Source organism: Carassius gibelio, chromosome B20, assembly GCF_023724105.1.
Source record: "Carassius gibelio isolate Cgi1373 ecotype wild population from Czech Republic chromosome B20, carGib1.2-hapl.c, whole genome shotgun sequence".
NCBI lineage: Eukaryota > Metazoa > Chordata > Actinopteri > Cypriniformes > Cyprinidae > Carassius > Carassius gibelio.
Window position 1 is genome coordinate 27,281,333 of NC_068415.1, and position 14,657 is coordinate 27,295,989.

A 14,657-nucleotide genomic window follows, 5' to 3' on the forward strand; every position below is an offset into this window, starting at 1 on the left:
AATTCCGCCAAAAACACAAATTACTTAAACTAGTTTAAAGCCAGATGAAACAGCTAATACAAGGAGAAACACTGGGCACAATGATACAGTCAGAATACTTTTCAATCTACAAATCGACAACATTTACTTCACATTTACTCCAGTAACACTAAACTCACCATGGTATTGTGTTAGAAATGTGGGTATTCCTATTGAATTTCATTATTAATGTAGACTTGTATTAAAGGAGCATTTTTACTTTAGTATTTTGATTACTGTTTTTCATACAAATACCTAGAAAGCATACAGCCTACATTTTTACCATGGTATTGAGGTGCTATACATGAGGTTTTAACTGTGATTATCATGATCAAAATGCATGCTACAATAGAAGACCAATGATTAATAATAAAAATAAAATGGAAAAAAAATCTGAATAATTAATTAGGTAATAAAAAATTTGGTGGCTGATTTTGATAAACATCAATTTGCATCTGCATCCTAACGCAAGCTAATATCAAATGTGTATTTCTATGGATCAAATAAAATGTAATTTATAATTTATAATATCAGGCAACACAAACCTTCATTAGAACATGAACAAACTAAGAAATATTTTTTTTGTTCTATTGAGATATTTATTTTGTTCAGGAAAAATGGCTGGAAAAATTTTAAGTATTTACCATGTTCTGACCATTAATATAGTTTAAAACCAAAATGAACTTTCTGGGTTTGCAAACTTTCATTTTGGAGCAAAAATCTGCCTTTAAATTTGAAGTTTGAGCCTGATATTGACTGGCCATAATGTAGGACGTGCCTGTTGGGCATGTTTTGACATTTAGCAAAGGGTTAATGTGTGGCGTTTTCCCACAACACCACGGCACTGTTTACTCTGGACCCTAAAGCTGAGATAACAGAAGACTTGGCACCAATAGATGCATCCTTTCAGGAGTCATTCACTGAGTACCATCTGCTCTGAGCTCGTCAGACCTCATCAGCCATCAACATCAGTTTCAACCCTGATCAAACACACCTGGCTGTAATTATCAAGTGCTCCTGAAGATCATTATTAGTTGGTTCAGTTGTGTTGGAGCTGAAGGTGGATCTCCAGGAAAAGAAATGAGCTCTCCTGATTCAAAGTTTGACTACATGACCGCTCCATTCATTTGAATGATGAATTACAATTTTTTTAGTGACATGTCGGTGAACGAATCAGTGTTTCTGAACGAAGTGAATAATTCGCCACTGGTCCTCCTGTGAAAAGATGTACTATCATATGTCTATAATAAAAAAAATGAATAAACACGAACAATGACAGAGTCCTATAATGATATCTGAAGTTCCTCAGAGCGACCTTAAACTTAGTTTGAGATACATTTGTGTGTAAGCTCTGCAGATGATTCAGATGCGCCAAATAATAGAGCGTGACAAGAGACCAGGGGAGAGGGCTGGGCGGTGGAATCACTTTAAGTTTTGGACCAAGCTATCGAAGCGAATGAAGAAACAGACACCAGAGTCTTCTTTAAATGCACTGCTGTAACAGGGAACATTACAAAGACCAACACAAAGCTCTGCTTCTGAAAGCGAAGACGGTCAACAGCTAAAGCAAGCAGCATCGACACAGCAGCTGATGCTGATACACAGTTAAGGTCATCATGAGCATGTGTTATTATGAGCATCTGTGTGTATGTTTGTTCTCTGGGCTCAGTATGGGAGGTCATTTAAGAAGCAAAGTGCACACCCTATCCAAAATCCATACGACTCATTCTAGATGCATTAACAGTCGATATGTTAACTGGAGCATAGACAAAGCAAATCCTATCGAGAGCTGTTCAGATGAAGTTTTCTGACTCACTGGAGCAGTGCATGGCATTATGGGATATAACCATGCCGCCAACTCTAATTGCTTACAATCATTTAGCATGTCAGCCTATGAAATGAGATATACTGAGATATCTGTGTATTGAATGTGTGAAATGAGCAGTGTGTTACCCATGTAATGCTGGACCAGCTGTTGAAGCGTCTCAAACTGAGCTCTAGTGGTGATGTAATATCCTCCACTGTCCAGTTTACGGATTTTGTAATGTTTCACATGGTCCCCCTTCACATCGTCCCAGTCCCGGATAGACAAAGAGAAGGCACCTGTCACACAGACACAGAACAGCAGTAATACTGTGAAGTGTGCTCAATAGTGTAGTGATGTGCACTAAATGCTGCAGTGTGTGAGAACAGACAACCCATTGTTTTCCACTAGAACTGTTGTAAAGATCCAACAAAAAGACTGTGTAGCTAATGACTTAATAAGAAGTACAATCTGGAGAAGAGACTTCAATGAATATCATAACTGGAATTGGAATAATTCAGCTCTTCATGAATCACATCTTTCAGTACAGTCCTGGTGCAGTGTGGTCCAGTAAGTGGTGTTTCATACCTTTAGTGGTTTCGCTCTCACGGATCAGGTAGGTGCCACGTGGGTTCCCTGTGGAAAGAAGCTGCCTTTCTGCATCCTTTCGGCCCAACTTTCCAAAATACCAGCTGAGAGACAGACAGAGATGAAGAGGGCCTTTATCAGTCTTCCAAGTCTGCATTTCTTAACACTGTTCATTAAGCCAGGACTGTTTGGATCTGCTCAATGCATTCTTTCTGAAAATGTGCCATATTAACATTATTCATCATTTTTATTCAGGAAAATACATACACTTAATCACCAAAAGAAAAAGGGATGGCTGGGAAAGGTTGTTTTGCAGCTGTTTATGTTAACATGCAATCTGAGAGGCCTTTACAAATAACATCAGAAAACATCTGCAAACTTTCATCACTCACACATCTCCTTCTGGTTAAAGTTACACATGTTCGACTGAAAGCCAGCAGCTGACATCAGTCTGGCTTTTGAAAAATAAATGGGAAAAAATCTGACATCACTTTTATACGTAGTGTAACTTAGGAAATCAAAGAAAAAAACACCACCATTAAAAGTTTCATGTTTCGCAAAATTGTTCCTGCTCTGTTTTAAATTGGTTAAGAGCGAAACAAACTTAAAGCTGTTTAGGTGTATTTTTGTGTGTGTATCTGTGTGTGTGTGTGTTAATTTGTACAGTGGGTTCCTGAAGAAATGTTTTCAAGTCTGTTTAAAGAAGTTTCATAGTCTGACATGTCAACATTTATCCCAAACAATGGTGGTCTCTGCCAACGGACGAGACTAGATGTTGTCAAAACAACAAAATAGGGGAGTGACTGGAAAACTTGCTTCAAAAAATGATGTTTGCAATTTAATTTGGGCACAACAGCGACAGAATCGGGATGCGTTTAAAATAGAGAGGGCAAAATCCAATCATTTCAGTAAGAATCTTCACATCTTCACTAAAGAGGATTCACATCGGTAAGATATCTTCACGTATCACATCTTCAGATATGGTTGGATGCAATGGTAATACACGGGTCAGTTTTTGGGAAGAGTCTTTCTAATTTGTCCCAAACAACAACACAAATGTTTCCTAGCAATAGCAGTCAGGAGCCACCCTGTATGTGACTGTATCTGGACTCATTTAGAGTGGGCCGAGGTTTGTCACGATCCTGCTGAGAGGTCAGTGGGTTTTAGTAGGAGTGATCAGAGTTACATCACTTTACCCCCACCCTTAACACAGGCAGTTAGTTCAGATTAACACACACACACACACACACACTTAGTCCAACACTTACTCCTCGGCCTGGATTGAGTCCACAGGGGCAACATAATTGCTGGGAATGTATCCGGTTCCTCCTGTAGTGAGAGAACGTGCGTCCCACCAGTCACCTTCACTGAAACAAACAAAGACAGAAAAAACTCAATGTCTTACTGTCATGATAGAACTTGAGAATGTTTAGTCTTCGTAGACTTGCATATGTTCATGCATCTCTCCTTCCGTATGTTCATCCAATACCTCGATTCATTCATCTCTCAGTTCATTCATTCATCCAGCAGCCATTTATACGTTTGTTCATCCGTCTTCAGTGTGTTCTCACTAAAATGTAAGACACAACACACCCTATACACACTTTTACCTCTTCATACACAGAAAAACAAGATGTTGTGCAGAAGTCTGAAAGGTCAATATCACTAAAGTTTTTTTCGTTCCTTTGTTTAGATGGACTAATAAACAGAAACACCCCAAGAAAGAAAGAGATGATTGCTGGTCTTTTTAGGTAGAATTGTGTGCTTTTTGGAAAACTATTCTTCTCTTCCTTGAATATTTTCATTTATTTTCATATTGCCATTGTCTCACATCTCTCTCCTACAAACCTTTCAACACAAGTAAACAAAACCACATCCACAACACACACACACACACACACACACACAGAGTGGAAAACCAATCTGCCTGCAGCTGATCTGTACTTCTGTGAATGTCCCATTTATTCGATAACGCGTTACTCTCACTTTAACATGCCCTTTATGTAATACCCCTCTCCACTAACCAATCTCTTCCTTCTCCAATAGCCTGTCCTCTTTACATTAAATATAATTTCCAAGAAAAGCTTCTCTCATCTTTCCCAATCACTGTGTCCAAACAGACACACACACTTTAATGCACTGACTGTTATTATAATAATAGCATAGCTTGAGAAGACATGCTGTATGGAGCAGTGGAGACTACATTAGCACCAGCAGAGGGCGATCTTTTGTTAAACACTCCAGGAACGCACAAATAGGATTTAGAAGTTAAGGAGGTCAAATTAAAATCGGATGAAATTCATAACAACTGCTTTATGTGTAGATTTAAACAAGAATGAATCAGTGTGAATTTCCTATAAACAAGTTAAAAAACCCTTGAGAAAAAGTAGTGCACTTTAATTGTATTGAATGTGCACTTGTGTACATAACGTTACTGTATGAAGTGGCGAGGGGTCCACACACAAGGTAAAAGGCACACTGTATTGATACAAATACTTCAGCTAAAATAATGTTCAAAACAATCACTCAAGCAACGTTTGTACTATTTTAAGTCATTAAAATATTTAATATAAAAAATATATTTTAAAATACAGAAACAGAAACTAAATCATTTTTATAATTAATGATTCTGAAAGTATTGAAGAAGATCCAATACAAATTGAATATAGCCTTTTTACAGTAGTAACAACAACTTATATCTTACATGTTTTTAAATATGATATGTTCATTCTAAACATGTTGATTATCTCTAAGATGGACACCCAACATAATACAGTTTATGATCTGAATCTAACCATGCCATGTCCACAAAGGGGAAGTCGTGGCCTAATGGTTAGAGATTCAGACTCGTAATCTAAAGGTTGTGAGTTTGAGTCTCGGGCCGGCAGGAATTGTAGGTGGGGGTAGTGAATGTATTAATTATCATGTTAATTACTGTGCTTTTTACCCCAAATACATATTCTTTCGTTACTTTCAAACTGTTGCTTTAATTATCTTAAACAAACCTGAATTTGTTTAAGAAAACCTTTGTCTCAAAAAACAGTATACGCATTAATTTTAGCAATGCTAATTTGCAACTTAAACCTCTAACATTTTAAAAAGTAAGCACAGAATCAACTTTGCGCTGCTGCAAGCGATCATGTCAAGGACCAGACAAATATACACATGCATCTTGAAAAGCGTTTTGGAAAGTGCTACACCATGTTTTTGTGCCATCTACTGGTTTAGAAGAAAAGAAAATCAAAGGCACCTTTAGCCCCATTGTACTCTACTTAAGTCTTATATAGGAGGGCCAAAAAAGCACTCTTAAAATTATTAATTTACTCACTTAATAGAAATTAAAGCCAAATTAAAACAAATCCCAAGTCGTTTCATGTTGACGTCAACATGAAACATTAGCATACTGCCTGCCCACTTGTTGGTTTTTTTCGCGTAGGTCTGAATGAAAATGCTGGTTTTGGACACAAAGCGCTCACTAACGCTGCTTTATCAGGCATTACAGGCCTGATCCAATCAATCTGACCAATCCCCACAGATTAGTGTCACGCAAAGGAGGAGTTTGGAAAGATGTATCATTATGATGTAATATCCCATGTAACATTAAGATGTATCAACGAATCGTCTGGGAATAGTTGAGCAAGTGAGGTAAAAATAAATGCATATTTTAAGACACTGAAAGTGTATTTTGACCTTGCATGCATGCTAACCTGTTGTTGGGGACTCCCAAAACCAAATATCAAAAATATCAAATACCAAACCAAAATATAGACAAAATTATGTTTAAATGCACTGAAATGAATGGCAATGGGGTTCTTTAGGCCATTCAACTGTATGAGGGATGACTTGACTGTTCCAACTGTGATTTGGGATATTTAGTATATATTGATTGTTGTTGTTGTTTTATTAGATTTTTTTTTTCCCTTTTCACTTTCGTTTACTGTATGATTGGGTAATTTGTTTGATGAATTGTGTCAGGTGTGATGATAGATCATGTTGATAAAATGTACTCTTCTGATCACTCGTTGTTTGCTTTATGAAGACCTTAGGGTGGAAACGTTGTGATTTTAATAAACTTATTTTTTGAGAGCAGTATTGGCAGAGTGCAGATTTTTGTTTATTGTCAGTGAAGAACTCCATGTGATGGAGAACCTGCCTAAAGCTTTTTGGATGTGCGCATATTACACTCTCTTCCTTTAACATCTCTATCAAACATATTACCTTACTGGTCACCATTTAACCTACAGTACCAGTATTTATTTGCAACATGATAACTGGTCAACATTTGCATACTTAATGATCAGGCATGTAACAATGTAGCATACTGTTATTATTTGTACAGACTGTACGAAGCAAAGACAATCCACTCATATATGTATTAATGGGAAAAATATAGCTATGAAAAAAAGTGCTACCTTACAGTTAAAAAAGTTATTTTCTATTAAAAAAAAAAATTGCATTGTACGAATTCCCATGAAAATATCACCATGGTTAAATCTAGTCGCCTTGACTTTAAAAACAACTGAAACAATTTATTCAAATAGTTACACAGACTTTGTTTTTCTCCATTCAAGTGCATAGAAACTGTTCTTGCATGGCTGAAAATAGCTGTATGGGGGTGTTAGGAATACAGATGCCGAGTGAACTGAATAGCCTTAACGGGGCTGTGATATTATTCAGTTTAATTTCATAAGGAGTGACCTAATTTTCCATTTCGAACACACTTCATGTTTCAAGTCTTAGACTTACGTGCTGTTGATGATTTGAAATTTCTCGCCTTTCCTGAAACTGAGATCATCTTCTGTACGGGCCTCATAGTCATAGAGAGCAACAAACAGAGTCACACCTGAGAGAGAGAGATAGAGAGAGAGAGAGAGAGAGAGAGAGAGAGAGCACATCAGCACCATCAGGATTAAGAACAAATTAAAGCATACTTTTATACTGGAAAGGGACAATAACAGTGCAGCATGAGCACTAGGAAAGAAAAAGCCATTTTGGTCTGTGGACGCTTCAGACAGATCAAATATCATTCTAGACCTGCAATTAGGGTCTGCAGGAGCCATTTCAAGAGTCAAGAGCACCAATCCACCCCAGTCCAGACACACAAAGACCAGCACACGGATACACAGCACAGAATGATGTCTCTAAAAGTATCTTAGAGGGATGAGCTGACAGCTACACCTCTCCCACCGGGACGTTATAAACAAAGCTGTGTGGGATCCGGTCTGGCAATACAAAAGTCTTCTTAACTACTGTCATTTTGATTTCACAGTGCCTCAAATGACTCTCGCAAGATTTGAGATATTTGGTTATGACATACTAGACCCAGATTAATGAGACGCAAGCAAACCAAACCCCTCATTAGATGGATCCCAAACCTAGGATCTGTCATTAAGCACATATTCAGCAAGACAGGAATGTGAAGCAATCAACCTCAGTGGGCTCACATTCAACATTTAGCAGTCTGACGATTTAAGCCGCAGATCGTAAGTGATAGCCCATCTTTTAAAGTTCTTTACTGATCGTGGCCATCTCATGACAAATATTTTAAAGGGGTAATGAACTGGCAGTATTTTTATGTTGTATTGTTCTCTGAGGTCCCCTTATGATGTAAAAAAAACCCAGTAATTTTGAAGTAATAAGCAGTTTTCTGTCCTGTTTTAACCTCCCTCATCAGAAGGCTCTGTTTGAACAGGCGTGGAGGATTGTAGACTCAGAAGTAAACACCAACGGCTGTGACTGACTAACACCTGTGTATGTTTGACAGACTGAGTCCTGCACAGATGGACGCTGCAGTGGTTTAGGTTACAAACGCATAAATACTAATATCAACTGATCTGTTTAACAGAAAACAGCAGTAGTGATGATGTAAGAAAAACAGTTACTTAAGGCCCCGATATACTTCAAACGAAATCGAAGAACGAACGGATATAACGTCATTTCGAACAAAATAAGACCGAAACGAAGTTTGTTTTTCAGTTTCAGAAGTTTGAAACAGCAGACCAAAGCAAACTATCTGGGTAAGTTTGTTTTGACTCCTAAACACCTTTGAGTTTCTATTGGTCAAAGGCGGTAACGCAATCGGTGGGTGTGTTCTGAAACTCCACCTTCTTTGACGTTAAATTTTTTATTTATTTATTTATTCAGTTCGTTTCTCATTCAACGGAGGTCAGGCAAGAGAGAGCAACATCTCCAAGTCACTAGCAACATGAATACACAGGAGTTTCAAATAGCTGCTCAGATATATCTGCACCTGTACGATCACTAACGGAGAGACTTTAAAGATCCAGAGAAAAAGTATTTCATTCCTAAAAGAAATAGCAACTAAGTTTGGTGTCGATGACCCAGAGTTATGCAAAAAGCGCCGCAGGGAAACATCCGAGACAGGTTTTCCAAAGCCATGAAAAGAATGAAAGGAATAAGTAAAGAGTACCAAATACGTGTTTGAAATAAATGTTACACCATACTGCTGCTTCTGTTGTTCTTTCAATAAGCAAATTTAAAGGGTAAAAAGTAAATGAAATGCCAAACAACCTTTGTTTTTATCAAAAGTAAATCATGACATCACATAAAATATAAAAAGGTGTAACAATTTATTAAGTTTATTATAATTTAATATAATAGTGTTCCTGTAGCTCAGTTGGTAGAGCACTGCTCTATCAAGTGCAAGGTTTGGGGTTCGATTCCCCTGGAACACATGATTGGTAAAAATTGATAGCATGAATGCACTGTAAGTCGCTTTGTATAAAAGCGTCTGCTAAATGCATAAATTAAAATTTAATATAAATATAATAAATGAGCACTAATAAAATAAAGTAACAAACTGACAAATAAATTAGTTTGAAGTATACCGGGGCCTTTACAATAGTGTGTTCACAACGCATCACTCTTTCCTAACGCTGGGATTAAAAGGAAGGCAACGCAAACAGTTTTACCAAAACTTGGCACTGAACAGCATCTCGATGTATTTGGAGCATCTGTATCATTTCATTTCAGTGTAGACCTGCGCGTTTGCGTTTCTCTCGTTAACACTACACGTGAGAATTGGAGGGTGGGGCTAACCGATCATGTCACAGATCTTCTTCTGTGGAGGCGGGGCTTAGCCACACTGTTACATCATACAGTGACACATTCCACAAGCTGACGTTTTTGCAGACTGCCTTCAATATAAGCTGTTTTTAGACAAACGAGAAGATTTGAGTTCTTATATGTCAGAAGATCAAGGGAATTTTGGTTTCAATTTTTAGTTCAGGACCCCCAAGGATAAGCTTATGGTTACTGACAATTTTATTATTATTATTTTTTAAAGGTCAAGTTCTTTGATGTGTCCCACCACAACTTCTTATTATAACTAAGAAAAAATATCACCAGACACTCTTAAAAATATAAAATAAATATTTTGGGGTCCCCAAAGGACCTTTAAGTGCGTCTTAATGTGAGGAAATTTTAATAATATATAAAAAAAGACCTAACTTTTTTAGGGCTGGTGAACGATTAATTAATTAATTACATGATGTGGTGATTAATTAATCTAATTAATCGCAAATTAATCGCACATCACATTTGGCTGAGAAATTACTCACAAAAGAAACAAGTAATTGTTGTGTAAAGCATTAAACAGACATTACAAAAAGTAGCTTCAACAAGAAATATTTTGTTTGATTCGACAAAGTTTATTGCATGTACTCTTTTTGACCATGAGCCTAAGTAAATGACCCAACTGTACTGTATATGTATTTCTGTCAGTGTCTCTGTGTGTAGTTAGAAGGGTCCACTCTGATATGGTCATCACAGACGACTAAAACACTGAGCTTGTTTGAGAAGCTTAACAAAGAGACACTCAATCAAACAGTGTTATGAGGTTTGTGTAGTTGGGACTTTAAGAAAGTCTACCTGTGCCTCCTCGTGTGCGGAGCGTCCCCTGCTGTGTGGATGTGCAGACCCCTCCAAAGACTGTCATGCCCTGAGCGACCCCAGCGCTATGGAAGTTGTAGTCAGGAATAGCGGTGACCCCGGGGACGAAGCCGGGGTACGGCTGTGGTGTGGGGTCGACACCATACTGATAACCTACTCCGCTCTGAGACAAGCTGGTGTCCCGGTCCTCCGTTAACTTAGCAGCCTCTTTGTCCTTACATTGTGCACAGCCCATCCTCTACGATCTGACAGAGACAGAGAGAGATAGGAATAAACTACCCGTGTGAATAACAAGTACCCTTCAGCAAAGTTAATGAATAAGTGTCTAAAAACAATGCATTGTAAGATTTCAAATTAAGATTTCAAGTGATGAGCTGAATTGTTCAACACAACTAAGCAGACTTTCTTTAGAAAGTTAACAGCAGCTTAAGATCATGGATTTAAAAAAAAAACAAAAAAATAAGAAGACACACTGAAAAGAGTTAGGAAATGTATATTTGTTCTCACGCCAAATATGTGCAAGAATAACGTGAGAGCTACAGAATTAGTTTTTGCATATAGATTTTTTTAATATCTTTCTGTATATAAAAGTACTATCTTAACATGAAAAGGTTATTATGAAGGATAAACAAACTCTCTCGTTTTGTCTCAGCAAGCTCCACTTGAGAGAGAGAGAGAGAGAGAGAGAGAGAGAGACAGAGAGAGAGAGAGAGAGAGAGTTCTTCCATTCATCAGTACAGCTATTTAAAGACACGCTCGGAAGTTCTGCCCATGATCCATCAACAGCACAACAGCTGAACTGTCCGGTGGACAATAAACTCCCATCAGGAAACTTCAAGATCTTTGTGAAATAGAAGTGTGCTTAATTCTATTGAATGTGCACTTGTAGAGTACTTCAAATTTTAAAAGCATATTAAAAAAAAAAAAAAAAAAAAAATTGCAGATAAGACAAAAGAAGATTAAAGGCCACTTAAATTAAAAATGTATTATATTACAGTGTATTATTTCCATATTAGGTAATAAAAGTATGTTAAAGTGTTCTTTTTCACTAGAGAAGGGGATGCAATACACAGAAGACGACTTTTAGGGCAGGATTTACCAAAACCAAAAAAAAATATACATATATTACTTTTTAGTTTTGATTTCAGAAATGATTTCAGTTTTCTCATTTCATCGTTTAATGTTCTTCATTCTGAATTTTGAATAGTTGTGCCAAAGGGTTGAACACATGGCTCTCAGTGTTCTTACAGGAGCTGTTCGTCTCTCACAAACACACGATGTAAGATAAACTCACTGGGACACTTTGTGCTCATTATGACAGGAACATGAGGAAGAGTGAATCCTCTCAGTTTCTGAGTGAGACGGACCCCTGCTGTGCGTCAGCCTGCAGACTAGCGCTCGGCAGCGTCACTGTCACTTTCTTACACCTCCGAGCATGTCTTACGCTAATCCACGGAGCTCCCTTTCTCTACCTTTAAAATCTGTCTACCGCTGCCATGTATATGTAATGCCTTTCTTGCCCTTAAGCAGAACCACCTGCAGGCTGCCAGTGTCTTAACTGGGGTTTAGCCCACATCATCTCATTTACAGTTCAAGGATGCCCATAAACAACAGCTTACTGCAAACCTGAACCCCAAAGCTCTCCACAGGATTTACTGAAAAAGTGACTGCGGTGACATTTCTGCAACATTACACGTATGTCGTAACATAGCCATAAACGTAAATCTAACAACGTTGTTATTCATATAGAGGAAGTTCTGAAATGAAACATTTGGTGACTAACGCTAAAAGGTTAATGCTTTACCACGTCTGAAAATAACATCCCACCTACACTTAACCCTTCTCTAACCCAAGTGCAGCGCTGCATCCGGTGAGCTGCTGAGCAAACTCACCCTGTCAGGAGAGGAGAGATAGAGACGTGGTGCTAACTTCAACATGAAGGAAGTCTTTTTAGGTCATTACATAATATCGTGCAAGAAAAAAGTCTGTAATTTGCCCTGGAATCAAAATTTGTGTGAAGAGGAATAAAAGCAGTAGTGTTTAAAAAAAGAACGGTACAATATAATGTTTATGATACTTAATGGAGTTTGCCAAAACGAATACTAAACGAACACACAGAAGCCTAAAGACATAAATAATTCTTAGTTTAATTCATTATATTAATTTAATGTTTTGTTTTTTTGCATCAAGGAAGGTTGTGTATATTTCATACTGACTAGTTTGACGTGATAACTGAGTCATTGTTTCCTGTATGATTTCTAAAAACTGATTGAAATCTTCACAATCCACATCCCCACTTCTCTATTGATTGCAATCTGTCTCGGTTACTTAGTCTTTAAGAAATTACTTAGTCTTTTTTGTTTTATCGTGGCATTTAAAAAGGTATAAACAAAAATCAATCAATGTGAAAGCATACATGTTAGGAAATGAGACACATTTAGAAGAGAGAAGAGGAGCCGTGTGATGTGACAAAATAGAGATTGTGAGGCAAGAAGAAGAAGAAAGAAGATAACATAAGGATTGGAGACTAGACCAAAAGATGTGAAAAGAGGACAGAGAGGGAACGAGACATGAGGAGAGGACCAGAGGAACAGGAGAGGAGAGGAGGTTAATGAGTTTCTGAAGAAGACAAGTGAGCTGCTTTATTAAGGAAACGATTGTAATAAGAGATGGGAAGGAAAAAAGAGAAATGAAAAGATGAAAGGGCAGAGGGCAGAGAGTCTGCAGAGATGGAGGAATATTTCATTGTTAAGAAAAGAGAGAAAGAAATACTGACAGCAGGTGAGAGAGGTTGAAACGTCAAGATTATGGCTGTTCATTACTGCAGAACTGAAACTGATCCGAAGAGTCCACGTCGAACCACGATTGCATTCCACTGTTGCATTGAACTGTGTAGACTGGCAGAAAAACAATAATACTCCAAAAACAAAAAGTATGAAATTGCACTCGTGTAAAATTTCATAAAAAAAAAAAGTGACAGTGGTGAATGAGGTCAACTCAGGTGGATGCTTTTCCTGATCAGTGTTGCCAAGCCCATTGCTTTTTTGTGGTATTGGGCTTTAATACTTCTACACTGTTGTCACAGGTTGTTTTTAGTCTGCGGGTTAAAGTGACCTCCCCCGCCAAAAACACGATTTTAATGGAGGGATTCCATGAAGTAAGGGAAAGCTACGGAAAAGAAAGGGATAGTTTTTAAGATAGATTTTGTTTTGCAGACCTGGCAACCCAGTTTCAGGGTCAGTATGTTGTCTACCGAGTGTATAGGGTAAATGCAGATATCTGATATGGGTCACTTTTAAAATAGATATAGCCAGAATAGATTTTAGTCAGATGTAACCAAAAAATCTGAATTGGGCATCAAAACCTGCAGTGTTAATCCACACGAATGCCAGGAAACAAGGATTTCCATCACCTAGAACATGACTTTGACCTCCACTGACCTGCCTATGTTAATCAGTAATGACATAGTTTTGATGTTTATTGATATACCCAGCTCATAAATACATATTCATAGTGCAGTGGCAATTCTGCTCATAGCTGGATCATGGAATGTGAGTTGCCACCATAGTAATGACCTTGTCCCATTTTCTTTCCGTCATTGCTTGGGAAGCAACCATCCTTGTACAGCTTTCCAACACACACTCATGTTTGAGCTCAGACTCTCACACCAGCTGACACACCAAGGGAACATGTTCGTTACCCAGCAGAGGTGAAGCTATGAAGCCAACATGGCACCATTGTGTCAAATGCACTCAGTATCATATAGAGGGAGAGAACTGAAGCTGGATGTAGCCATAGACTTTGAATAAATGTAACCTGACAAAACAGACTTTAAAATGACAAATAACCCATGAGATATATTCCATATCTTAATAGGGTAGCTTTGTGTGAGGCATTAGTTTATTACATTTCAGTGTTTCATTTCCATTTCAGATTTGTGCCAGATAAGGAGATATGTAACATATTAGATAGACATAGATTAGCAATGTAACGATTGCCGGTTTGATGATAAATCATGATACATTTCCCCACGGTTAGTATTACGGTTTCATCTTTTAGTTATCATTAAAACCGTATTAGATTACTGGGATAAATAAAAATACTGTCCAGCATAAAGCACAGTTTTAAAGTGTTAGTTCGCCCAAAAATGAAAATTATGTCATTAATAACTCACCCTTATGTTGTTCCAAACATGTAAGGTCTCCTTTTATCTTCGGAACACAGTTTAAGATATTTTAGATTTAGTCGAGAGCTCTCTCTCCCTCCATTGAAGCTGTGTGTACGGTCTACTCTCCATGTCCAGAAAGGTAAGAAAAACATCATCAAAGTAGTCCAT

General features: G+C 37.7%; 1 protein-coding gene across 5 annotated transcripts in view; it reads right to left on the reverse strand.

Moving 5' to 3' along the window:
- Positions 1-14,657, reverse strand: part of fynb (FYN proto-oncogene, Src family tyrosine kinase b) — a 50,871-nt gene that overhangs the window by 11,768 nt on the left and 24,446 nt on the right. For all 5 annotated transcript variants that reach the window (XM_052586275.1, XM_052586273.1, XM_052586277.1 and 2 more), the window contains 5 exons: positions 10,301-10,566; positions 7,157-7,253; positions 3,679-3,777; positions 2,411-2,514; positions 1,972-2,121 (listed from right to left, as the gene is read on the reverse strand). In XM_052586275.1, the coding sequence (XP_052442235.1) occupies positions 1,972-2,121; positions 2,411-2,514; positions 3,679-3,777; positions 7,157-7,253; positions 10,301-10,556 (706 nt within the window). In that variant the 5' untranslated portion in view covers positions 10,557-10,566. The remainder of the gene's footprint in view (positions 1-1,971; positions 2,122-2,410; positions 2,515-3,678; positions 3,778-7,156; positions 7,254-10,300; positions 10,567-14,657) is intronic.